We start from the raw sequence: 25,289 nt of genomic DNA, 5'->3' as shown, positions 1-25,289 counted from the left end.
GATAATCGTCAACTATAAGTCTGGAGAGGAGAAATTGTTGAATGGTTGCCATACCCCTACTTCCCTATCTGCCTTTCAAGGACAAAGCTACATCCCGGTGATATACCGATGGGAAAAGATACATCATTCCTGTCGGAGAGATTGGCAGTCTATAGCTTAGTGTTAGTAACTGTCTTCAGTATCCACGGTCACGAAGTTCACCAACCATTAGGTTACGTCACATACACAAGGACTGTTTGGGTCCAAACATTGGAGAAAAAGTTTGTTATTATATATACACAATACATACCGCAAAAATACAAATTTCCCATTGTAGGCAGATCGACTTAATCCCACTCGTCATCACTCTCGTCTTCATCGTCGCTTCCGATATCAGCTTTTCGTTTCGATAGAGCTGCAGCGAGACTTGATGCGAGATCTGGACCTGTAAATTATAACCGATTATTAGCATCACCATAAGAGCAGCGACACGAGGTTCACTTACCATCATCGGAAGTTGCAGAAACTACAGCGGCAGCAGCACCGGCTCCTACTACCGCCCCTCCCGCAGCTGTAGCACCACCTGCTAAAGGAGATACACGTTGTTCTGAAGCGTCAACTTTTCTGAGATTTCCAACACCTTTACCTTGAATAGATGCCAAAAGAGCTGAACGTCCAGAATCTCCTCCAGCCGAAGGTAAAGGTGGAGCTGGAGGTGCAGGAGGTGCACGACCACTTGTAGGGGGAGGTGGTGGGGGCGGAGGTGCACCTCTTCCTGGAGGTGGTGGCGGAGGGGGAGGAGGTGCTGAACCTCCCGAACGTGGTGGTGCAGGAGGAGGCGGTGGTGGAGGAGGTGCGCCGAAAGATGGAGGAGGAGGGGGAACACCTGATCGAGGAGGAGCTACAGGTGGTGGAGGAGGAGGTGGTGGAGCGGAAGGTGCAGCTGATAATCGTGCTGGAGGAGGTGGTGGGGTCGAAACGGCTACTGAGGTCGGCCGGGTTGCACGAGAAGCAGGAGGGGGAGGTGCAGGCTTTCTGCGCGACGTGGGAGCAGGAGGTGGTGCTTTGGGTTTCTTAGGTGCTGTAGCCTAGAAAAGTGACAGAATCAGCGTCCAATCCCTGGGATACACAATTGACAGTGGTCGGCCGTTTCATCTCGGAGTTCTTGACAAACACAACGCAAACGTAAATACGTACTTTCTCTATTCCACCTTGTTGCTGCACGAAATCCTTAATGAATTTCTCATTATGCTGAATATCCTTGGCTGATATACCTTTCATACTAAGCTGTTCTAACAACATTTGCCATGATGGATCAACACCAGATGAAGAAAACCCTTTTTCGGTATCGAAACCCATATGAGCGACATGCTTGAATGATCCTGCGGACTATGGTTGCACATCCCGTCAGTCTTCCCATCCTGTCTCGAAGTAGATTTGTACTATTGACAAGTCTGTATAATTAAACTTACAGGACCAGAGATAAGTGATTTATCAATTTTACCACCTTTCTTCCTCCTAGTAGGTGTGGAGGTTGAAGCTTTCTCTTTTTTATCTTCTTTCACTTTAGCTAGGTAATTATTAACAGTCATGATCAGCATAATGGAGCAGATGAATGAAATGATTTATAGCTTATGGTTTAGACATACTAGCGTATTTAGATCTATTTGCTACTTTTTTATAGAAATCATGTGCTTCTTGTTCTGATGCAAAGACGAAAGCGAAGTGAGAGTTCTGCGGTAACAATTATATCAATTCTATTGCTTTTTAGGTCGAGGTTAAGGTGTATGAGATGCCCTTCCCAGATAGCTAGTAGATATTCTGTCTACTTTATATAGTAACAACATGTTGAAAGAAGACTTACATCACCTTGCCAAGAATGGAAAAATGGTTTTTCTTGATTATATTCTATCTCATTTGGTAATTCATGTTCCCATATTACACCGCGATATGACTAAAACCCAATCATCAGAACGCAAATATTAGCTGTATTCGCTACTGTGAAGATCCCAATGGCTTTCAGATGCTCACAGATAAATCAACTACTCTAAACCATAATCCGCCTTTCGCTTTATCTGCACAAAAAACCAAAGCACCTTCACAACCTGAATACGACCATCTGCAGGAAATAGCGAAGTTAGCGTTATTTCAAGCGACAAACCACACATGTTCAGATGGTCCGAGTAGTGTATGTGGATATGGTTTGATCCAGATTCCGATGTTGAACATACGTTTGTGAACCTTGTCTAGTTTGATAAACTCTTGCTACAGTCGCAGTAACTATTTTATTTGTTGAACTTGAAGATGGTATAGCTTTTTTAACTTTTGCTTTGTCATCACTTGACAGAGTTGTTGATGCACCCATGGTGATGACTTATCAAGCAAGTGAAAGTACAAATTGCTAGGTCTGTTGATAGGTAAGAATGTGATAAGCACAATAAGAGAGGTAGAGGATTAGTTTATTATTATGATTGCGGTATGATGTAGTCGCTTGATAATACGATAATACTCTTTGTCCGGTTCAGGTATGCACATCTACGGTGGTGGCGATGACCGACACCGAAATGACGCACAGCAAAATATCTTGGCCACCATACAGACTCGGTGGCATTTCACTCTGGCAGTAATGGAAGATGTTCTGCTGGTAGAGTAGTGTACTAGCATATATACGTACCACCTGGAGAGTTGCTCCTTACAACTTCAGACGGTACGTTCATCGTGGGAATCGTCTTTTAACAGCATGGCATTCGTGAATCACTGGATACATATAGTCGTTCTACATTCAAGCCTACGACACTTGTGACACTTATCGCTTTCCCTCATTTTCAGAAAGGACGATCAGTTCCCATAATATTCTACTATTTGATTTTGTTCAAAGATCTACAAAAACTTCATTTTACTTGGTCTAAAGAACATGAAGGCAGTTAACAGGCATCATTGGGGACGAACCCTGTGATAGATTTCGAGCTTACCTTGATCTCAATTCAATTCCAATCCAAATTAATGGTAAGCCAATATAGTAAGCTAAGATTCTCAAGTTCTTATGACCTCTACCATTTGCCCAATCTGAATGTATACCAGCTAAATGTATTGTGATTAACATTAAAGTTACCAGTAAATATCCTGATAATCTGTAAAATGCCAATGAATGATATGCAAATTCAATTGGATCAGCTTTTGTCATTCTACCAGATTCTCATTATGATTCGGGCGATAAGGATAATTAATGATGATGTGTGACTGTACAAACCTTCAACACAAGAAGGAATGTATAAAATGACTAACCTATGATACTTGTAAACTCTCTTGGCATTTTCTTTCCCACCAAAAGCCTTTCCATTAAACCAAACACTTAAAGCACCGATAGTAGCTTGAGTTAAAACCCAAATAATACTAATTAAACCTAATTTAGCATGCCAAGTTGTGAAATGTTTAGCTCCATGTAAATATTTATTATAAACCATAGCCAAACTTCCAATGGCTAATATAGGTAATGCGAAACCTAACATTATTGATTGATGTGATTTGAATTTACGTTCTTTAATAGTTGAATTGGATGGAGGTGGTTGTAGAGGTGTTATACCTGTTTTAAAATAATGATCGTTAGTACTTAATCGAACGTGATTCAAGCAAGATAATAGAAAATAAAATTCACCAAGTAAGAAGGCTGTTATAGCTAAAGTTTGCATTGGAGGATGTACAGCAAACCAACCCATTGCCTATAGCCCATCAAAGAACGATGAGTCACTGATCAGTCAAGAATACGACGGTTTATTTGGAAAAACCCGCTTACCTTCAAATCACCTGAAAATACAAGATACCAACTTGTAGCTACTACTAGACCTAATCCGATCTAATCGAGTGAGAGCGATTGATGGTAGATCAGCCCAAGAAGCTTGGTCGATGTATCTTAGGCTATGAGATGGGGCTTTCAAAATAACAAGAAACTTACCAATATAAAAGCCAAAGCTATTTTATCCCTTTTAGTAGGTACCATATCTAAATTTGCTGGTTCAGGTAAATCTTCTTGACCTTGACGGCGAAGACCAGAAGGTTCAGAATCTACTGTTGTAGAAGGTAAAAGTGGTGATGTTTCTTCTCTTCCTGTAGACATGATCGGTAATCTCGATTATTGCTTATACCTTTCCAGGTAGCTTTGTAATATTCTGGCTGAATTGAGTTGCAATTTTCCTGTTATGCTGCCAAAGCAAAGTAAGAGAATGAAGATGAAAATGAAAGCACGTTGTACAATAATGAAATTCCCAGGTTTGAAGCTTACCTAATGATCGATCTTCATTGGTTCTTGATAAAGATTAAAATGGCATCACGAACAATATCGTAATTTCATCTTCCACTGGAATCGGCTATCACCGACTGTGACAGTCATGTTTATAGGGACGAATTTTGACAGTAAATTAGTAACTAATCTAAAGTGTGAAAGACAATTTATTGAGATAATAAGCATGTTGCGAACAATCCGCCAGCTGGGTCTAAAGGGAATCAATCTACAAATTGACGTCTAGCTCGATGCTGCGGGGACGCTCATATGGTAATCCTGTACGAAATTGCGGGATTTCCAGTATACTCGCTTGTTCTTTGCTACGAGTACCGTGTCAAATTAGTTCTATTTTTCTTGCCTCCCTATGATTATTACTACTGACATAGCTAGAGCTTCACTGATGAGCCGCAAGATTGTCTGCTCTCTCGCACGAATGGGAATAGTTTGCTTGAAATATTTTATACAATACAATTACCAGAAAATTACTTGTCCGCTCATTCATATCTCTCAGTTGAACCGGTTAACACAGCCTAAATCATTCGCATGTTGTGACAGATCGGCAAATTACGTCATACCTAATGTTTTGGGTTTTTCATGTTGATTTGTTCTGTGCGTTTAAAAGAACTGCTCTCTTTGTTATCATCACTTGACACTTGACAAAATCAAACTAGAGGTTATTTTGCAATCCAAGCCTAGCGCAGAACGATAATATCTTCCACAGTCAACTCGACAGGCTATGCAAACGGAGATGACATCATTCGCAATTGCATTCCATTAAAGTTGGAACATTAGGAAAAGGTAAGGCACTTTAAGCGTATCTTAGCTTGTACCTGAACTTACCTTCATTCCGTGCACTGTTTACTGCGCTTCTTGCTAACAATGTAATGTCACCTGCCTGTGTACTGTTCTACTCACAAAAGCTGTCAAACACCTTGGCGCAGTAGATAGATGACGTTGATGAACGTTGTTCAGCCAACCTGACTGTATATATATATATATATATATATAAGCAATCCTATATTCTTTTGATAATTGCCATCTAATAACGATACCTGAAACTTAGATACATACCAGTTAAACTTTAGACTGACAAATTGATCCGACGATAACATATTCAGCAACTATGGGTTTATTCAACCACAACAAAACAAATGAATACAATACAACAACAACAGGAGGTGTAGGGCATCATCAGTAAGTTACACTCAACGCTGTGTGTCGTTGTAATACTAGTTGTCCTTGCTGATTTGCCATAATGATCACCTTGTAGACCACATCACGGTACAGCAGCTACAGGTACAAATCCATATTCATCTGGAAATCCAACTTTAGGTAATCCTACTACTACACATAATACAGGTCCATTAGGTCATCATACAGGACATGGTGTATCAGGTACTGGCCCTGCGCCAACTTCAGGTGGATTAGCTTCTGGAACTACAACCACAACTGGTACAGGTATACATGCTGCTCCAGTTCCAGGTCATGGTCATGTAAGCTCCCTACGTGACTTTCTTTTCATGGCGGCAGCTGTTGATGATACTCATTCAGGTAAATACCGGTCCAGCACCTTTACATGGTGTGAACAGTGGTACGATACCAAGTGAGAAAGAAGCTTTGAAATTAGAGAAAAAAGGTTTAAGAGAAGAAAAATTAGGTAATTTATTACATTCAAGTAATATGGTAAGACTTTTATCAAATCACACTACTGCTTGTACTGCTGCCTACACAATTCACAGAACGAGAACATCTATAAGCTGATTATCGTGTCGTGATCGTTGTCGGGATTACATTTATAGAAAGAGAAAGGTGCAACACATTTAGCTCAAGCTGATCACCTAAAGATGCAAGCTTCAGAATTGAGTGAAGCTGAAAGGTTGGAACATGAGGCTGGAATGAGAAGACAGAGAGCTGTTGGATTAGGTGCTGATCCAATGCATGCTCACGGTACGACTGGTCATGGTCCTAGACACATCTAATACGAGATGATATATACGCGTAACCGAGATCTAGATTTTGCAACCATTTTCACCGTACACGAATTTATTGTAGCTACCATCAAGTATAATTTCCCATGCAACCTATGAAATTGAGCTTATTACCCATTCATAAAGAAAACCTTCATCTGCTCGCTACATTTAAGATGTATATACTATACCTATTCTACAATTCCATCCACCTAGAATACGACAGTATCTACTCATCTCACAACAAACATCGTCTATTCTGGCTACTACAACAGGACATGTACCTCGACGTCAACCATGTTGAAATTTCATTGTATATACAACATCGTCCTAATATAGACACCCGTTTCATCCTAATAACCAATCCTTTTAGCTCTCTCAACCTGATCAATGACACTCAAAACATCTTTGATAGCTTCAGTATGTAATTTCAAGTCGACAAACCATCTCCCATTATCTTCTTCTTGCTGCTGTGAGCCAAGTCTTGATTTCGGTGTAGGACCACGTGAAGAATATCTTTCAAGTGAGGAAGATAAGTTTTGTAATGTCATTGATAATGATTCAGAGGTTGATGTTAGGGCTTTACCTAACGATGATTCTGAAGAAGGTGGAATAGGTCGGTTGTCTGGTTGAAAAGATAAAGGTTTGGCGAATATTGACTGTAATTCGTGCGAATATCAATAAAATTAGTTTACGTGGTACTGTGATATTGACGGCGATTTGTCTTGTTAGACTCACAGATTTTGATATATTCCCTTTTTCCAATTTCGCTTCTTTTGTGGGGTCATTCTCATAATCTTCTACATCCACATCCATATCATTATCAATATCATTTCCTGAATTTCCTTTCCCATTTTGTTTTTCTTGTAAGCTTTTCATACTTTCTTTAGCTTTATTCTCGAATTCTTTAGGATCTATAGTAACCTTTGCTTTACCTTTACCTTTTGATTTGTTATTGCCAGATGGATCTAAACCATATAATTGATTTCGGGCTTTTGTTCTAGGACTTTCAGCTTCCGTTACATCCTCATTATCATGTTTCTTTGATGTTGATGTTGATGTTGAGGAAGAGGGTTTATTATTGTTGTTAATGATGGACATACCGGATTGTTGATTTTGTAATTGAGATTCATCAATAAATCTTGAATTACAAGAAACACATAATTTTTTGAAACTTTTTTCAAATAAACCAGTTTGTTTGTTTTTTAATTTTGGATAACCAATTAATGGTATACCTTTACATAATGAATTTGGACAATTTTCATTTAATAATGAATATCCTTTTAATAATAATTCTGATATTGATTCTGTTATTTCGTCTGATTCATTTTTGATATCATTATCATCATCGTTGAGATATTTTTCTGGTATTTCAATATCATCTGTTATAGATTTCATTTCATCTTCATCTTGAATTGGATCATGACTTTGTGTTGTTGTTGTTGTAAGTTGGGGCTGAGTTTGATTATGAATATTTCTTGAACTTGACCCTATTCTACCTTCTGGTCTACCATCACATAAAGCACAAAATTGTATTCTATCTCTATTTTCCCTTTCAGCAATAGCATTTGGTTCTCTCATCAAAGGTGTAACTTTACATTTGCCACAATGTAAATCTGTCAATGTCCATCCTTTTAACATATATTCGCCCAACTAAACGATAATAACAGATGATGTCGTAAGCTCAGATCATGTCTTTCGAGTGATTAGGTACAAGCGTCAGAGTAGAACTTACTATAGCAGACGTGTTTTCAAGTTGTGACATGACTGGAGCTGGCATTTTATCTGTTACTTTTGTCACTAAGGTGCGATTACTGTTAGATTGCAATGTATCCTTGAAACCTCAAGATATTCATCGATTTAATACTTCTTTGTACTTGTTCGAATGAGCTTAAGATTAATTATCCTCTAGCTAGAAGGTATTACGTACGCGACAGGATTGGTGAGCCACGTGATCTGGCCATTACCCGGTTAAATTGACCGAAATCAAAGGAGATCTGAGCGGGGCAAAAGTGACATGCGATGAAAAATAGACATTCATCTCCTCTCTCGACTCTCATGTGTACAACAAATTACCTTTTTATCCAAGTTGTTTGATAAAGATATCAACCACATTGAAACCGACTGTATACAGAGACTTGTATGTATATAAAGCTGTAGTATTCGTTCCAGCTTATCATCCCCCTCCTGCATCTATTCACTCTTGGAACGATAAATACGACTTATAACGTCAATCCCACAGGAGACGATATCAATAATAGTAATTCAACATCGTTAATCATCAATTCAGTAATAGGTTAATTCCTGTTTTATAGAAGGTAAAAGTACTCTTAATATGCCAGACATCGAACAACCAGTTATAGCACCTTTACCTGCACCTGTACCATTATCACCTGTATCTAGAAAGTTTCCATCTGTTCATTCAACCGATCAAAATGATGACGATTATAATGATGAGGAGATATCAGTAACACAAGAAGAAATAGGATCAAATACGAGATCAAATTCAGCATTACCTCAATTTATACTGAATATATATGATAAATTACCAGCAACATTAAAGAATTTTATTGAACAAAATGTAGGATTAACATTAGTTGGATGTGCACAATTATTTTTTGTTCTAATGTCATTAACTGTAAAATATTTTTTATCTACAACAAAAATATCAAGTTTTACTTTAATTTTCATTAGAATGTCAATAACATCTATATTTTGTTTTTTATCTTTAGTTTTTATAGTTAAAGATAAAAATCCATTATTAGGTCCATCAGAAAATAATATTAGAAGATTATTATGTTTAAGGGGTTTTTTTGGTTTTATGGGTTTATTAGGAATGTATCAAGCTTTAAGAGGTTTAACTGTTTCAGATGCTATAACAATTCAATTTCTAGCTCCAACTTTAACAGGTTTATTAGGTTTTTTAGTTTTAAATGAAAAAATGTCAAAAAAAGAAGTTTTGGCTGGTTTCGCTTGTTTATTAGGAGTCATTTTGGTTTCTAGACCAACATTCATTTTTGGTCACTTGTCAGAAGATAGTATACCTAATAATAATAATAAAGGTAATTCTCAACATGGTGGTGGAACTAGATTAGATTTACCACCTGCAATTCCTGAAGGTGAAGGTGATTCAGAAGGTATACAAACTCCTCAAAGAGCTATCTCGGTAGTATGGGCTTTGGTTAACGTTTTCTTCACTGCTCTTGCCTGTAAGTACCGGCCTCTCTTCTGGACTATTTCACAATGTCACTATTGCAAGCTGTATGAATGGTTTAGCGCAAAAAGCTAATCCCGCTCCCGCCCATGTAGATACATCGATCAGAGGTATAGGTGACAAAGCACATGCGTTGCATTCAATTGGATATTTCTCCTATTTGTGTACGATATGTACTGGATTGTGCGTTTTTAATTCTGCGATTCCCCTTTTCCGTTCACATATTTAGTTGATCTTGGAGAGCTGACCTTCAACAACCCCTCTCTCAGATATATGTTGATAAACCCTGCACCATTGGTCTTCGTCACAAGTATAAGGGACTTCTTATTCATCATAACAATAGGAGTGAGTGTCTCTTGTATTGCGTATCATACCTTGTTGTTGATTTGAAATAAGCCAAAACCAATCGATTGGCTAACCCAAATATCGTTGATATTTCTCAGATCTTCGGTTTCTGCGCGCAAACCCTTCTCACCCTAGGCTTACAACGAGAGAAAGCTGGTAGAGCTGGTTTAGCCTTATATACACAAGTTGTATTTTCACTCATCTTAGAGTTTTTAATATGGCAAACTATCCCTTCTTTCTTGAGTGCTTTGGGAACAGTGATTATCCTTGGTTCGGCACTTTGGGCTACAGTGAGTTATTATACAAACTTCTCTTCATCATTCACCATAATGACTATTTTATCTGGCAACGAACTTGCCTATAACCTACTTGAACAACTACTGACGATAAGTTATTGTCCATGTTCCAGATGTCCTCAACAAAACCACTTCCAAATGCAAAACCAACTGACCCAGAAGCATTACCATTTTCGAGGAGTCCTTCACCTATACCACCACCAACATCAGATAGACCTTCTTTGAGAGGTGGTCATTTCAGTTACGATTCTGTTCCCACGGACGATAACGATGTGAATGGATTCATCATCGGAGAAGATGAAATAGACTCTGGGGTCAGAGGAAGAACGACTCCGGCAAGAAAAGCTAGTCGAGATCTTTTGGACATTCCTTCAAATTCAAGTTCTAGAAGAGGATCAAGTGGTTCTTCAAGTACTAGTACGTTCAGGTAACAGTCCATCAGGTTCTGATTAGGTTAAGGCGGACTTATCGAATGGTAATATAGATAAATAGACAAGTTGTGAAGTAGTTACTCTTATTGTATTTTCAAGGCGGAAAGTTGTTTGTAATGTTTCGGACGTGATTTATCTATACGATCGTGTGTTGTTATATCATATCAAATCATCATTGATCCATTTGCCCATTGAGCAGAAGGAGATCTTATTCACCCCGCAATGTATACAAGAAGCATAAGATTTACTGTAGGTATATCAGGTCTGTTGTTCCTACATATTGATTTCCGTCCTCTTCCATGCACAGCCAAGCTTTCGTTCTTCAGCTTCAGATGGAAGTATAATTTTGTTATCGGTGCCTTAGCATGATTTTCGGAGATGACCGTTGATTGATCAGGAGTTTAAGCGGCAAACCCGAAAACGGCAGTGCCGCAATATGGTTGATTGCTGATTTCAGTGATTTTATAACATGCAAATGGTGATTCTCACTGATTCGGTAAGTCAAACCCCCTCGCTTTGATAGCTAAATACCGTATGTATCCGTTACCATCCTTAAGGAGAAGTGTGGAGAAGTGTGCTGAAATACCTTGAAAATGTCTTGGTCTGATACGGTACAGGAGATTAAACCAGACCACGAGACAAAGAGGGGTTAAAATTGATTATGTTAACAGAGACCGCGGCATTTCCTAGCTTGTACAATAAAATAAACAATTAAGGATTTCAAGACTGGCTCATCACGCCTTGATGTATTGTATGTAGTGATTGTTCAACGGTACGAGTAGTATATCGTTTACAGTAAAGGGATACGAAGGTATTATATTGTACATGTACTCGTAAAAGCGAAGCGCGAATATCCGAGATTTTATTTCAGACATTTCAGAAATTTCAGAAATTTCAATAGGAGTCCAAACGAGGATATTACTGTACATCAGCATAATCGATAAAAACATTATTATACTTTTCACCCCTTATTGACTTTTTTTCTCTTTCTTCTCTTTTATTCTTCTTCATTGTTACTTCTATAAAACTTTTTAAATAACGTTGTTTTGATTGAACTTTATAACCATCAATAACTCTTATCATATCATCTGATCTAATTAGATCTCTTCTCAGTAAGTTCGAAGAAACACAAACACACGATCAAAAGTTGTTTTGTCACCAATTCTCTCGTGATCAAGAACCTGATCAATTCTCACTTGCCTCAAATTATAATAAGAATTCTCTGCACCTTAAAAACCTAAACTAGTTTAGAACACCAATAAGTCCTTAAAAAAAAGAAAAAGGATCAAAAACACATTTCTCGCCGCTTATCTTTGGACTCGGCTTTCTCCACTACCTACCAAAACCCAACACTCTCAAAATGTCCATTTCACCATTATTATCTCGTTCATCGAGATTTTTAGGTCAAAATAGATCATCATCAATCTTAAGATCTACCACTGCTAGACAAATCTCAAGATGTACACCAGCTTCAACATCTAGAAGAACTTTAGCTACTTCATCAGAATCTACCGGTAATTCATCTGGATCATCTGGATCATCTGGTTCAAAATCGAATTATAAGAAATATCTACCATACGCTTTAATTGGTGTACCAGCATCATTATTAGTTATGCCTACATTATCAGCTGATTCTGATTCAGATTCAAAGAAAGAAAGTGGTAAAGTATTATCAAGTTTAGAAGCATCAAGTTTTTTAGATTTAACTAGATCATATTTAGTTTATACATTATTATGTACACCTGGATTAGTTGATTATTCACCAACAATATTACATTCTTTCACACATTCATTTATACCTGGATTAAAACAAATCACAGAATCAATAGTTAGATTAACATTTTTTCATCAATTTGTACCTGGAGAAAATGTTGAAGAATGTTTAATTACAATGAAAGATTTACATTCTAGAGGTGTAGGATCAATGTTAAATTATTCTGCTGAAGCTGATTTAGGTTCTGAACCTCAAGAAGAAGTTGATTTAGAAGAAAAAGCACGTCAAGATAGATTAAAAGAAGTTTTTTCTGCATTAAAAAAATCAGGTGAATTTGAAAAATCTTTACCTGAACAAGATAGAGGTGCAACTTCATTCGCATTAAAAATTACTGGTTTAATTGATCCACCAATTTTAACTAGAGCTTCAACCGCTTTATTAAGAGTTAGACCTTTAACTACATCAACTTCACCTATTTCTTTAAATGCTCCTCCACATGTACCATATCCAGGTACACCACAATCTTCAGATGCTAGAATAGTAGCAAGAGATGAATCTATGGGTAATGGTAAAGAATTATTATCTTTAAATGGCGTATTAGGTTCAATGGGTGTTTTACACACTGATGAAGGGTTAAAACAAGGTGATTTAGAAGAATTGTCTAAATTATGGAAAAATTTAAAACAAATTGGTCAAGTCGCTAAAGATAATGGGTGAATTTGCGATGAGTCCTTCTTCAAGTGACAAACAGAAAGCTAATCTATTATCGTCCCGTCCTTAGTATCGTTCTCCTTGTTGATGCAGAATACACCTGGATGCAACCTGCTCTTGATGCCTACACCACTTTACTTTCAGCTGAATTCAACGGACCACCACCAAAAGAGTCTGAAGCTTTCAAATCATGGAGAGGTCCTTTGATCTAGTGAGTTTGATATTATTCTTTCAAGTTGTGGCTCAATAATACTTATGATCGATCCTTCTGTTATCAGCGGTACATACCAATCATATCTTACTAGACAACCCACTCATCTTGTTGCTGCCCTCAAACACGCTGAAGAGAACGGTTATGCACTTGGTATCAAACTTGTCAGAGGTGCTTACTTTGATAAAGAAAGAAAGAAGTGGAAGAAAGAAGGTAGAGAAGGTGCTGATCCAATCTGGCCTGAGTGAGTTTGTCTATCGTCTTTGATCTGCAGCTTTATAGAGCTAACGATATTGAATTTGTTTCTTTTCTTTAGCAAACCCGCTACTGATTCATCATACAATGGATCATTAAATACAGTAATTTCAACTTTAGCAACTCAATTATCATCATCAAAACCAGAATTAGCATTATCAGTTATTTTCGGTACACATAATCCAGATTCATGTGATTTAATTTGTGATGGTTTAAAACAAGTTGGTTTAGCTTCAGAAACTACAGATGGTAGATTACAATTAAGACAAGATGTTCAAGGTAAAGTTGGTGTTGCTCAATTATATGGTAGGTTTTAATTCACTTTGCATTCAATATTTACAAACAATATTTACTGATTATGTATGAATGACTTGTATATAGGTATGAAAGATGATTTAACAGATAAAATGGCTTCTAGATTCGTTTTTGATGGTAGACCAGTAGCTATCAAAGTAAGTGTTCGATCTTTCACTGTCTTTACCATATAGTGGGAAGATACCTTATGCTGACTTGGGAGTCATCTTTTCAGTATATCGCTTATGGTAAACTGGCAGAAGTCATGCCTTTCTTAGGTAGAAGAGCTATTGAAAACAAATCTTTAATGAGTGGTGATCAAGGTGCAGGTGCAGAAAGAAGAAGAGTTGGTGGTGAAATCTGGAGAAGATTATTTGGTTAAACCAATTCAAATCACTTAAAATCACTATTTGAGGCTGAAAAAGCTTTCAATACCATTAAAACTTGTTTAGAGCACTTAGAAAAGGATGATCCGAATAAGAAGGTATTTACAACCAACTTTTCAAAAATCAATCATAGAAAAACCCAAAACAAAAATTCAAGCCTTACATGAAAAGCTTGATGGAACAATCGGTTAAGAGGATGAATACCGTAAAAACTTAGGAGGGAGGTTGCTATAAAAGGTGTCTTTCACCTTAGGAGCAAGATAGATGAGAAGGATTTAGAAGAAGTAAATCTCAAATAAATTGTAAATATATATATACCCAGCATCAAAAATCAGTTTTCATTCATTCATATATCTTTTTTCGGGCTCTTTTCTCAGCAAGATTACACAGTATTTCGGATTAGATAGTATCTATGTAAACTGTAATATGTCTTATGTTCTCATGCAATGAATATGAACAATATTGCATGACATGTTATCAACACATAATGGTATTGACAACTACAACGTATATGACAAACATGAACTTTGAGAGACGTCGGCGAAAATGGTAACAACAACAAAGTTAAAAGTGAGATGGATGGATTTATATACAACTAAAACGAATAAAAGAGAGGTAAGATTGGAAAAAGAGTTGTGGAAATGTGGTTGATGCTCATTCAACGATTGATTTCGAGCTTTTGATTGTGGATATGTGATCCTGAAGTATGAAAGCATGTCTTCCTTGTACACAAGTTGAGGGAATGGTTCTGATGATCCAAACCTCAGTGGTAGAAGTTGAACACGTGAACTACGTCATTATCTAATAAGGCTTAAACCATTGATAAATAATCATTCCAAGCTATCGTAGGAGGAGGAACGCTTGAATTGGGATTTGAGCTTGAATGATGTATTTGCTGTTTATTATAGTGATTGGGATTCTGGTTCCCATTATGATATTTTAAAGAAGTTTGTGTATGTGTATGCTGTTGGTCATGAATGATTGAGCCTTTCCGTATCTAGGCGAATGGCAGCCCGTTAATATAAACGCATATATACCCAGAAGCCAAAGAATGATATATAGATAACTCACTTTGAAATCATTATGTTTCGTATTTGATAACCACCAAGTACCCCATCCATTACCATTACCATTAACATTGTCATTTTCTTCTACTTTGAGATTATGATTTATACGTGATGAAGAAGATGAAGCGGCTTGTAAATGAGTTGAAGTTGGTGTATGTTTAAAGATAGGTAAGAGACGAGGTATTAATGTTGGTGAAGGTTTCATTTTGGATTATTTCTTTGAATATCAAGTTGTTACTAGTAAAGATATAGTTATGAGATAAATGAGTTGACGAATTGCTATTGCTATCTCAAAGATGTTGTGGTTTTATATTTGCCTTTTCTATATCCCGTTGTTTCTCTATAAATGTCTTGCCAAGCAAGTTCGAGTTGTGTCTTCGGTTGACCGGCCTACTTGTGATAGTATATGGCCTTCGACTGGCTAAGAAAAGCCAAGAGAGGTTGATCTGTGTGAGGTAGCGAGGTGATGATGATAGATGACGTTTGTAGTCGCTGTTCGTAATGAGTTTGTACCCCCTCCTTTGAGTTGTAATGAAGGTTTGACGCTACAACTCGTGTTTACAGTCTAACGATACGGAATAAAAGTGTTTAAAGGATGTTGTGATATTACACCTCCTTTCGGTTGTATATGTTTGTTTGTTTCTTTTTGATCAAAGTGAAGAATGATAATAAGTCGAAAAGAATAAAGAGAGAATGTTAAAGAGATACGTTGTTGTTATTTTTTATCTGTTGAAGTAGATTTTATCTATGCACTGCTTATGATCATTTGTACTCTTAATAATCCCAGTTTTTTAAAGTTGTGAGAAAAGAAAAAATTCATAATATACATTCAATTGTTGCAAGACCACACAATTGGTGGAGTACGTACAACGGTCAAACCCGAATTATTTTCTCGTTTTGTTCGGGTTATATGGCGAATTGATCTACACACGTAAAACAGATATTACGGGTACAGTACGAGTATCACAATAATAATAACAACGCGTGTACAGTTGTCTAGAATATAACGAACAAGGAAATTGAAAGGGCAGAGAACTAAGGCTCAGCTCGGGCGGCAAATAAATAATCACCTTCTTGTACACGCAATAACATTTCCTTCACGTAAAACCTGTGGGGAAACCCTGGTACTGCTTGGCGACCATGTACAGTAGTTCTGTAGACTACAATTGCGAAGTCAAGGAGGAAAGAGAGAAAGACAGAAAGGAAAGAAATCGAAAGCCCAGAATTGAATTGTATATTTCAACGTCATCTGATGTAAGGCAGAGTAACCCACTTAGAAGCGTAATCTCAAAGGAAGGTCAAAATGGTTTTAGAAGAGTCAGTGTGGGGTAAAAGCGAATTGATCGCCGTAGGGTCATAGGGCTGTGCCTGATGCGTTGTTACCAATAGGCTCCCAGAAGCAACTCGCTAGGACATATAGTTAGGCGGCTGAAACTGTCAATGATATGATCCGGGATTCGGATCATGCCGATTTACCGGTATAATTATTATGTTGGAATGGTCATGCGTACAATTGATACCCGAGAGCTCCATGTGTGATTTGTTGTCAGTTGGGTCAACAAGATACAATCATTCATGATTCATGCATACTCCTATATAGTCACCTCTTCTTCATTTAAAGAACCTTGGCATCTTAGCAATCACTTAGATACAGTAAACAAATCATTTCATACCATGTCGACATCGATCGAAGCCGACCCCGACCTCTTATGGACACCTCGTAAACCATCACAAACTCAAACCTCCTTATTTCGTGAACATATAAATCAGACTTACTCCCTATCCTTAAAAACATACGAAGATCTATACAATTGGTCTATTGAAAATCGAGCAGATTTCTGGTCAGAGTTATGGGACTGGGAGAAAGTAATAGGTGAAAAAGGTGATTATATAGTTGATCAAGATAAGAATTTACCTGAACTGAATCCATTATGGTTTAAGGAAAGTAAATTAAATTGGGCAGAAAATCAATTACGATATTCAAGATCTAATCCAAATGATATAGCTATAATACAAACTTCAGAATCTACTTCGGATTATACACCATCGATAAAGAAAATTAGTCAGAAGGAATTAAATGAATTAGTTGGAAAAGTTCAAAGATCTTTACTTAGAGATGGAGTAAAGAAAGGAGATAGAATTGGATTTTGGGGTGGAAATGTATTAGAATCAGTCTTAGTGCTTTTGGCAACATCAAGTATAGGTGGTATATTTTCAAGTGCAGCTCCAGATTTTGGTTTAGATGGTGTGAAAGAAAGATTAAATCAAATTCAACCTAAAATCCTATTTGTAACTAATGCAGTTGTCTATAACGGTGTAGTAAGACCTTTATTACCACTCTTACCTGAATTATTGAAATCGTTAAAAAATCCACCAGATAAAATTATAATTATCAATCATCTACCAGAGAATCTTTGTCCTATTCCAGATCAATTACAGAATAACAATAGTAATAGTCATCACGGGATAACGATAAATTGGGATAATTGGTTGGATACTTCAATATCAGAAACGAAATTTACGAGATTGGGTTTCAATGACCCAATATGGATTCTTTTCTCTTCAGGTACAACAGGGAAACCAAAAGCTATTGTAGTGAGTCATTTGTTCTACATCGTCATCTATTATTCGCGACATTTAAAGCTGATCCCACCATACAGCATCGTCAGGGAGGGATGCTATTGGATTCTCTGCGAGAACACCATTTAGCTGGAGATATAGGTAGAGGGGATATCTTTTTCTATTACACTACACCGTAAGTATCAGTCAGGATGGTATCCCTCCAGTCAGATTGACGTTCAAATTGTCGTATCAAGGCTGACGATGTCCTTCACAGTGGATGGATGATGTTCCAATATTTGATATCAGCTTTAGCGACAGGGGCAACGATAGTCTTATATGAAGGTTCACCTTTAAAAAACCCTTCGTACTTGTTCAACCTGATTGATGATTTGGGAATAACGATATTTGGTACATCTGCAAAATGGATAGAAGTTATATCTAAAACATATCCAAAAGTTAAAGACAATCACAGACTGTCTACCCTAAAACAGATCTTGAGTACAGGTAGTCCTTTGCCTGCAGCTTTATTTGATTTTATCTACGAGAACGTCAAGAAAGATGTTTTGGTTGGAAGTATAACGGGTAAGTCATACTTGGCTTGGGCTGTGTTGGCACTCTGTAACAAGTCCAGCATGGCTTCCGGGTATGACATACTGATGATTGGATTTGCAATAGGTGGGACGGATGTATGTTCGGTTTTCGCAGGAAGAAATACTTGTTTACCTGTCTATAGAGGTGAGATACAATCTAGAATGTTAGGGTTGTGAGTGATCAGTTCTTCCTCTGATGTCGGTGTGAATCTATAAGGACATCACATTGGTTGACCGTACAATACTCGTTCTTTAGTGCTCTCGATACCGACGGACCACGTAATCATCCTGGAGAATTGATCTGCAAACAAGCATTCCCAATAATACCGCTTGGATTTTGGCCTTTGGAAGGATACGGATTTCCAGTCGAAGAAGTTGAATTAGCGAAGAAACGTTTCAAAGAAAGTTATTTCAAAGGTGAAGAAGGCTTATGGTGTAAGTTCAGCTACTTGAGACTTGCTTGACAGAATGAGCTAATATCATCAATGCTCAGATCACGGGGATTAGTAAGTATCTATCAATTAACCCTTTAAGCAGAGACTCATTTATGATTTTTCAGTGTCCGAATAACCCCTTCTCGATTTGGAAATTCAGGGGGAATTTTGATGTTGGGTAGATCCGATGGTGTCTTGAATCCAGGTGGAATTAGGTTTGGTCCAACGGACATTTATTCAGTTCTTGAAGGTACTGAATATGCTCAATTGGGAGTAGAAGAGACATTAGTTGTTGGACTCATGGTAGATGACGGAGCTGATGAGAAAGTAGTGTTATTTGTCAAGGTATGTGAGGTGGGTGAAGAAGGATGAGATGAATCGTATTTAAAACTGATAGTCTATACGGGATAGATGAAACAAGATAGATCACTAGATGAAAGTTTGATAAAGAAAATTAGAACTGATATTAGATTAGCTAGAAGTGCTAGACATGTTCCGGCAAAGGTGAGTATTTTGTGGAGTGGTTTTGTCTCAGCAGCTCGACTCTGACTGTTGGAATCACATAGATCATTCAAGTTTCTGATATACCGGTTACACTGACAAACAAGCGTGTCGAAGGTAAGCTGTGTAATATTGCTCTTGTGTATAAAAGCTTATAATGTCAAAATGATTTTGATAGTTCCTATAAGGAAGCTTATAAATGGAGCTCCGATATCCAGTATAAATCCCGCTACTTTACGAAATCCAGATTGTTTGGAAGAGTATGCTAAGCTGGGTAGAAAGATGAGACAGGAAGAAGGGATGGCTGTATAAGGTAGAAGTTTTTGGGTATCCTTCTCACAATGATACACCTATTTACGGGAAAGCTTGCCTAGTAATCTGATTATGGGGGACAATATAGTTGATGAATTTCTAGAACGTAGTTTAGATACCCATCCTCTTATCTGAGCAGGCTGTAAATTGTACCGTGGGCTTTCCGAATAACCAAGAGCATTGTATAAATACATTGAGAATGAAGTCTGTAGCATAAATCATTTATGTAATCGCTAATGTCATTCATGTGTGTGTATGAAAGATTTACTCATAGATGCCTGTGCATTCACAAATTCCATATCAATAGCTACAACGATTTAGAGAGTTTGATGTTTATTGTTTGATTATTGATTTATTGTCTTCCCAAAGCCATTTCAGCATCTTCTTTTTCATTTTGAGGTACACCGGCTACTTTAGGAGCTACAATACCATTTAATTTTCGAAGAGCCTGTGTTTTGTTGTTGGTTTAAACGACAAATGCTCGTCAGTCAAATTGATTTGCATTACTTCCATTTACGTGTTTTTATGATGATTATGATTGAAAAGATGGGAGGTTATGAAAGAACGAATCTAGGAAGAATATCACAAATGTATAAATGATGAGCTTACCATAGCAAAACCATTATCAGGAATTTTATCTGAAGGTCTATCTTGTAATCTAACTATACCTTGTGGAGTTGAATAAATTTGTAAAATAGTATCTAAATTATAAGTTGGACCTAATTTAAATGATAAATCATGATTAAATTGAATTTCAATTAAATCTGCTTGATATGATTTTCCATCACCTGAAGTTGTTGATACGTTTTTAGTTAATTTGATAATTTCAAATTTATGTGTTTGAGTTGATGAAGTTACTGTTGGTATATGAAGTAATTGACCGGCTATACATATATGTAAAAAAAAAAAAAAAAGTTTATATTTAGTTGATTAACTCATTTTAACTTGTTGAAAACGATAAAAGCTAGTTATATAATTCCCAAATTTTATCTAGCAGATGATAATATAGATGTATACCAAATGAAAGAAAGAAAGAAAGGAAAAAAAAAAGAAAAGTAAAAAACTTACCAACTTCTTCTCTATTTTTAGCAAAAGCAACAGGATCTTCATAACAACTATCTTCAGTAAATCCATTAACTATTTTTGTCATTGTACTTTTACCTTGAAAGATATCCAAAACTAATGCAGCATGTTCTAAATGTTGTTTTGATAATCCTAATGATTCATCATATTTTAATAAAGATGGATCATTGTGTAATTCTGAAAGTGATGTTGCCGATACTCCTTGTGTGGATGTCATTGTTGATTTTTGTATATATCGTGTTCAGAAGAATATGTATATATTAAAAATGAGAGATAATTGAACTGATAAATATGAATGTTTGAAAGATCCTACAAATACTAAATAGTGATATAGTTTATATAGGAGCTTTCAACGCAGATCGGAACTGCCCCATCATACGCTGCACGTTAAAAGATGGACCACCTCCACACTGACGATCGACTATTCAGAATGACATCACTTAGACATTCACCCTCTACCCACTGTGGTCATAAATTATCATTTCAGCATGATTCCATATTTTACAAGTAAACGTCAAATGTAGCGCAATTATGCATTTGGTTTCCTACACATACAAAAGCTAATTGAATAGTGTATAATTGTATGCAATGATGATCTATGATTACAAATGTCTAAAGCATCTTCAAAGTTCTACCACCTTGCGATTCATCAAATTGGCTGATTCTCCACATGTCTATAGGCAAAATAATTGCTTGCATTCAAATTCAAACCAACTAACTTGTCTTCGTAATTCTCCTGAGGCAATGTTACGGATGTTAATTATAGACCTAGGCCCCATCTCTCTTTCAACGTTTTCTTCACATCTCCCAGAGCAGCCAAATTAGGTCCTTGAGCCACTATAGTAGCTTTTCCAGAACCTAAGCCATAATTCAATCTAGAAGTTGAAGATGTAGGTCTTAATACTCTGTTTGCTGTTCTCCAAAGATCCTGCAATCATGAAGTGGTGCAATTAGCATCTTGTGCAGTGCTAAATCGGATGATGATCTATCTCTCAATATTTTCAGCGAACTTACCTCCATCGTCAACTGATCAATCTTATCACACATCTCTTCCACAGGTACTTTATGTCCATGAATTTGGACTTGTCTACCTAGATCTATTTTCGAATCACATCAGCTTAAAACAACTCCTTTCTGAATAGATCAATGATCCAGAATCTTCGGACTAACCTTCAACAGCAGTCAATCTACTTTCTAAAGCCATGACAAGAGTCGATTTCAACATATTTTTAGCCCTTCTAAATTCTTTTTCCTCAATACCACCAAACATTTGACCTGTTAATGAATGTAATTGACCTGCAATCACATCAACTATTCTTGGTGCAAATTGTGGATAAACTGATGCCGCTATACCAAATAATCCTGAATCCGCATAACAATGATGGAAGCCTGCACAGTAGTCAACTGAATAATGTTGATTAAGTACTTTTGTATATAATCGTGTGTACATTCCTTTTCCTGGACCGCCTAGAGAAATAGGAAAACAAGGTGTAAAAAGATCAATTTATTTATCCTTTAACTCAGAAATATATCAATGTCAAGCAAAGTCTTATAACTGACCTGCAGAGAAACTACCACCACCTCCTAACAGCGTCTGCAACGTAGCCAAAGCGTACTAGGATGAATAAATGTTAGCTATCTTATGAGAGAAAGCATCCGACCTGGAGCCTAAAAATCCAACTTACAATATCAGGATCATGTATACCTAAACCTTCAAAACCGATATGTAAATGTACCAGCTGCTCATCAGGTTTTTCGATATAATGTTCACCGCCTGTATAAATGGCTTTTGCATTTACCAAATCATTATAATCTGAGGGTGTTGAGAGATTTGAAACAGTTGCGAATGATTTACTCCCTGAAGGTTGATTTTGATTTTGATTGGAGGTATATAAAGATGAAGAAGAATGTGTTGATATTGATGTTGATTGTGGTTGCGAGATGGAGGATGAAGGGATATCACCGAAGAATTTTAATGATAAATCAACTAATTGTTGATGAGGCATACCTATACCAGCAATAACCATTCTTTCAGGTTTATACCAATCACTCATAAAACCTTTTATATCATTTTGACTTATATTTGGTAATTGATTTTCAGGACATAATAAAGGCATACCTAAAGTATTACTTTGAAATGCAATCGTATGAAAAATTTCAGGTAAAATCAATTCAGGTTTTGACCAAATTTCTCTGATTTCATATGATGCAGCTTCTTTTTGATTTAAAATTTCTTCTTTAGTTAATAAAGGATTTTTTATAGTTGATGAAATTAATTCTAATGATAATCCTAAAGATTCAGGAAAAACTGTAGATTGATACATTATTGTTTCTCTTGAACTTGAACATGTTACTTGTGATCCCAAAGAATCTATTAATCTTGTCATTTCTTCATCCGTATGTTGTGCTGTACTCTGTGCAAAGAGAGATGATCACAGTAGAAAAAAGGTCGTGAATCAATGAGCTACATGTCCCAGATACAATAAAGTAGATCTTTCGGCAGCTCACCTTGAAAGCCAGCCTATCTAGTAAATGCGATATACCACTGGTTCTAGGACTTTCAAATCTACTTCCAGCATCTACGTAAACTCCAACAGCATGGAAATGTCCAAGTAAATCTTCAGTAGCTACGCGTATTTTATTAGGTAAGGTAGTTACGATGGATTGTGGAGAAAGAGTCTATGTATTTATATTATAATGGTCAGCTAACTACTTACTCCGATAAATTTGAATAGCTCACATGTGAAGAGGTAGTAGCATATCCTTTTCGCAATATCGAACCTGAAGGCTTCACTATCTGCGTTCGAGGTAAAAGTGATGTGGTGGGTTTAGGTATTCGTATCATTGTGAATGAAGTTGCTGCAGTGTTTATGTCCTGCTGTCTAGGTGATTGCTTATATACTGGCGAGTGAAGAAAGAGATGTATATACAATTTAAGCATTTATCATCCCTTTGCCGACGTTATTAATCGCTCCCAGAATACTCGAAACATTCATTTAGCTTCGCTTGCAAGGCGGCGATCACCGATATCTTGTTTGTCAGTGCATCAGTGCCGAAAAGACCGACAACGTCTCTGGAAAAAGACTAAAATATCTAAATATTCCAACATTTCTGATTGTCTCCCTGTTTTACATGAAAAGCTTTGGCTGTGAAAGCAGATTACAGTTCAACCTGATTGACTGATATAAGATAGACATCATGGCTACGAGACTATCACTTCGAGCAATTTCAGCTTCTATGGCGTCTTCAAGAATTGTTTCAGCATCTATAAAAGCTGGACCATCAACTTCAAGAGCGGGTTTCTCGACTTTCAAACCACTACTGAATCCTAAAGCCACAACAACCCCTACCAATGTCTCTTCATCTTCTACATCTGAAGTGAAAGCTCAAAATACAAAGATAGATGTTAAAGGGAAATCAAAATCTAGTTCCGGACCTGAAGTAATTCCACCTTTACCTAGACCATTAGGTGTATCTACACCTCCAAGTTCAGCTACTAAAACATGGTCACAAAGAAAAAAGGAATTATTAGATGATGATAGACATAAAGCTAAAAGGAAGGCATTGTAAGTTTTGAGTATTTTTTTTTTTTTACTTCATATCAATAAGGGTAAAGTTAAGCTAATTTTGGTGATGCTTTGTTAGAGTAAAAGAAGCTACACAAGGTTATTTTCATGATTATAATAGAGCAAAAGGTATAAGTGGTGGTAAATTATGGATTGCACCTAATGTTTTAATTAGAGAAGATGTGAGTTATTTTTCGAAAATTTGATAAAAATCGAGGAAAAAAAGGTCTTTATATCTAAATGTGCTGATTTTGATTATTCAATATAGAAAGCATTATATTTCCCAGATATATCAGGAAAATCGTTATTAGGTAAAGAAACGCATACGACAGATTTAATGAGAGGTAAAGTAACGCTAGTATCTTTGATAGCTACTAGATTATCAGAGGTAAGTTAAGTCGTTATTAGTGACGAAATATATATCAATCTTAAGTATCGTCGAGCTGATCAAATCTGGCTCTCCTGATGACACAGGAACATGAACAATCATTCACTCAGCCAGTTTTAGAAGATATAGCTGGACATCCAGAATTCAATTTTGTTCAGGTAAGATTTCAGACATCATTGATCACCTGATTGGTCTCATCATAATCACAACTCAAACGCTAATCGAAAGTGAAACATGGCATATAGATAAATCATCAAGAAAATAAATTAAAATCCCTCTTAGTATCATTTTTCATCTCATCATTGAAAAGAACAATACCTGAAGATAGATGGTCAAATTATTTGATATCAGGAGGCGAATGGTCAAAAATGGATGTAACAAATCCTTTAGGTTTAGATAATAAATTATTAGGTTATTGTTATTTGGTTGATCAAAATATGAAAATTAGATGGGCAGGTTGTGGTCAAGCTACTCCACAGGAAAGTCAAGCGCTAAGAAGAGCTACGGCTGTGTTGTTAGGTAGAGTTGCCGGTACAAATCCTAAAGACGATGTAGCTGTTAATACGTCGAAGTCGCAAGATACTGTTAAATCATAGATGTACCAAAAATGCATTCATTGTATAGGACAAGGCCTGTCGGACATTTAGTACCGCCTGATTGATACCAAAGCTGCTTGCTACGCACCGCGAATATTTGTACTTTCT

At 36.7% G+C, this 25,289-nt stretch overlaps 11 protein-coding genes across 11 annotated transcripts; 5 read left to right on the top strand and 6 right to left on the bottom strand.

The window, feature by feature from the left end:
* Positions 1-326: 326 nt before the first annotated feature.
* On the bottom strand, positions 327-2,344 carry L201_005812 (uncharacterized protein; the record flags this gene model as incomplete). Its single annotated transcript, XM_066221541.1, has 8 exons — positions 327-424; positions 485-1,067; positions 1,177-1,368; positions 1,452-1,549; positions 1,629-1,713; positions 1,844-1,933; positions 2,011-2,098; positions 2,211-2,344. The coding sequence occupies 8 exons, from the start codon at positions 2,342-2,344 to the stop codon at positions 327-329; spliced, it is 1,368 nt and encodes a 455-aa protein (XP_066077638.1).
* A 603-nt stretch (positions 2,345-2,947) lies between these two features.
* L201_005811 (uncharacterized protein) lies at positions 2,948-4,093 on the bottom strand (the record flags this gene model as incomplete). Its single annotated transcript, XM_066221540.1, has 5 exons — positions 2,948-3,110; positions 3,265-3,562; positions 3,635-3,698; positions 3,773-3,832; positions 3,932-4,093. 5 exons carry the CDS (start codon positions 4,091-4,093, stop codon positions 2,948-2,950), a joined length of 747 nt encoding a protein of 248 aa, XP_066077637.1.
* Positions 4,094-5,381: 1,288 nt separating this feature from the next.
* On the top strand, positions 5,382-6,237 carry L201_005810 (uncharacterized protein; the record flags this gene model as incomplete). Its single annotated transcript, XM_066221539.1, has 4 exons — positions 5,382-5,452; positions 5,529-5,751; positions 5,810-5,941; positions 6,058-6,237. 4 exons carry the CDS (start codon positions 5,382-5,384, stop codon positions 6,235-6,237), a joined length of 606 nt encoding a protein of 201 aa, XP_066077636.1.
* Positions 6,238-6,578: 341 nt separating this feature from the next.
* On the bottom strand, positions 6,579-8,005 carry L201_005809 (uncharacterized protein; the record flags this gene model as incomplete). The annotated part of the gene is made up of 3 exons (XM_066221538.1): positions 6,579-6,884; positions 6,964-7,878; positions 7,961-8,005. The coding sequence occupies 3 exons, from the start codon at positions 8,003-8,005 to the stop codon at positions 6,579-6,581; spliced, it is 1,266 nt and encodes a 421-aa protein (XP_066077635.1).
* Positions 8,006-8,560: 555 nt separating this feature from the next.
* L201_005808 (uncharacterized protein) lies at positions 8,561-10,511 on the top strand (the record flags this gene model as incomplete). The annotated part of the gene is made up of 5 exons (XM_066221537.1): positions 8,561-9,434; positions 9,535-9,622; positions 9,709-9,784; positions 9,883-10,074; positions 10,194-10,511. 5 exons carry the CDS (start codon positions 8,561-8,563, stop codon positions 10,509-10,511), a joined length of 1,548 nt encoding a protein of 515 aa, XP_066077634.1.
* A 1,360-nt stretch (positions 10,512-11,871) lies between these two features.
* L201_005807 (uncharacterized protein) lies at positions 11,872-14,078 on the top strand (the record flags this gene model as incomplete). Its single annotated transcript, XM_066221536.1, has 6 exons — positions 11,872-12,938; positions 13,007-13,147; positions 13,215-13,391; positions 13,464-13,708; positions 13,784-13,854; positions 13,932-14,078. The coding sequence occupies 6 exons, from the start codon at positions 11,872-11,874 to the stop codon at positions 14,076-14,078; spliced, it is 1,848 nt and encodes a 615-aa protein (XP_066077633.1).
* Positions 14,079-14,893: 815 nt separating this feature from the next.
* On the bottom strand, positions 14,894-15,354 carry L201_005806 (uncharacterized protein; the record flags this gene model as incomplete). The annotated part of the gene is made up of 2 exons (XM_066221535.1): positions 14,894-15,079; positions 15,154-15,354. The coding sequence occupies 2 exons, from the start codon at positions 15,352-15,354 to the stop codon at positions 14,894-14,896; spliced, it is 387 nt and encodes a 128-aa protein (XP_066077632.1).
* A 1,469-nt stretch (positions 15,355-16,823) lies between these two features.
* Positions 16,824-19,548, top strand: L201_005805 (acetoacetate-CoA ligase; the record flags this gene model as incomplete). Its single annotated transcript, XM_066221534.1, has 10 exons — positions 16,824-17,744; positions 17,810-17,904; positions 17,986-18,293; positions 18,387-18,474; positions 18,558-18,736; positions 18,795-18,807; positions 18,861-19,080; positions 19,147-19,239; positions 19,302-19,353; positions 19,415-19,548. The coding sequence occupies 10 exons, from the start codon at positions 16,824-16,826 to the stop codon at positions 19,546-19,548; spliced, it is 2,103 nt and encodes a 700-aa protein (XP_066077631.1).
* A 352-nt stretch (positions 19,549-19,900) lies between these two features.
* L201_005804 (uncharacterized protein) lies at positions 19,901-20,848 on the bottom strand (the record flags this gene model as incomplete). Its single annotated transcript, XM_066221533.1, has 3 exons — positions 19,901-19,996; positions 20,158-20,432; positions 20,617-20,848. 3 exons carry the CDS (start codon positions 20,846-20,848, stop codon positions 19,901-19,903), a joined length of 603 nt encoding a protein of 200 aa, XP_066077630.1.
* Positions 20,849-21,391: 543 nt separating this feature from the next.
* On the bottom strand, positions 21,392-23,476 carry L201_005803 (uncharacterized protein; the record flags this gene model as incomplete). Its single annotated transcript, XM_066221532.1, has 7 exons — positions 21,392-21,559; positions 21,646-21,728; positions 21,802-22,098; positions 22,192-22,246; positions 22,317-23,045; positions 23,140-23,310; positions 23,372-23,476. 7 exons carry the CDS (start codon positions 23,474-23,476, stop codon positions 21,392-21,394), a joined length of 1,608 nt encoding a protein of 535 aa, XP_066077629.1.
* A 353-nt stretch (positions 23,477-23,829) lies between these two features.
* L201_005802 (uncharacterized protein) lies at positions 23,830-25,181 on the top strand (the record flags this gene model as incomplete). Its single annotated transcript, XM_066221531.1, has 5 exons — positions 23,830-24,197; positions 24,277-24,379; positions 24,466-24,585; positions 24,672-24,743; positions 24,831-25,181. 5 exons carry the CDS (start codon positions 23,830-23,832, stop codon positions 25,179-25,181), a joined length of 1,014 nt encoding a protein of 337 aa, XP_066077628.1.
* Between the last annotated feature and the right edge of the window lie 108 nt (positions 25,182-25,289).

The sequence above is a fragment of the Kwoniella dendrophila genome, chromosome 7, assembly GCF_036810415.1.
Source record: "Kwoniella dendrophila CBS 6074 chromosome 7, complete sequence".
NCBI classification, from domain to species: Eukaryota; Fungi; Basidiomycota; class Tremellomycetes; order Tremellales; family Cryptococcaceae; genus Kwoniella; species Kwoniella dendrophila.
This window is presented reverse-complemented; position numbering and strand designations above follow the sequence as displayed.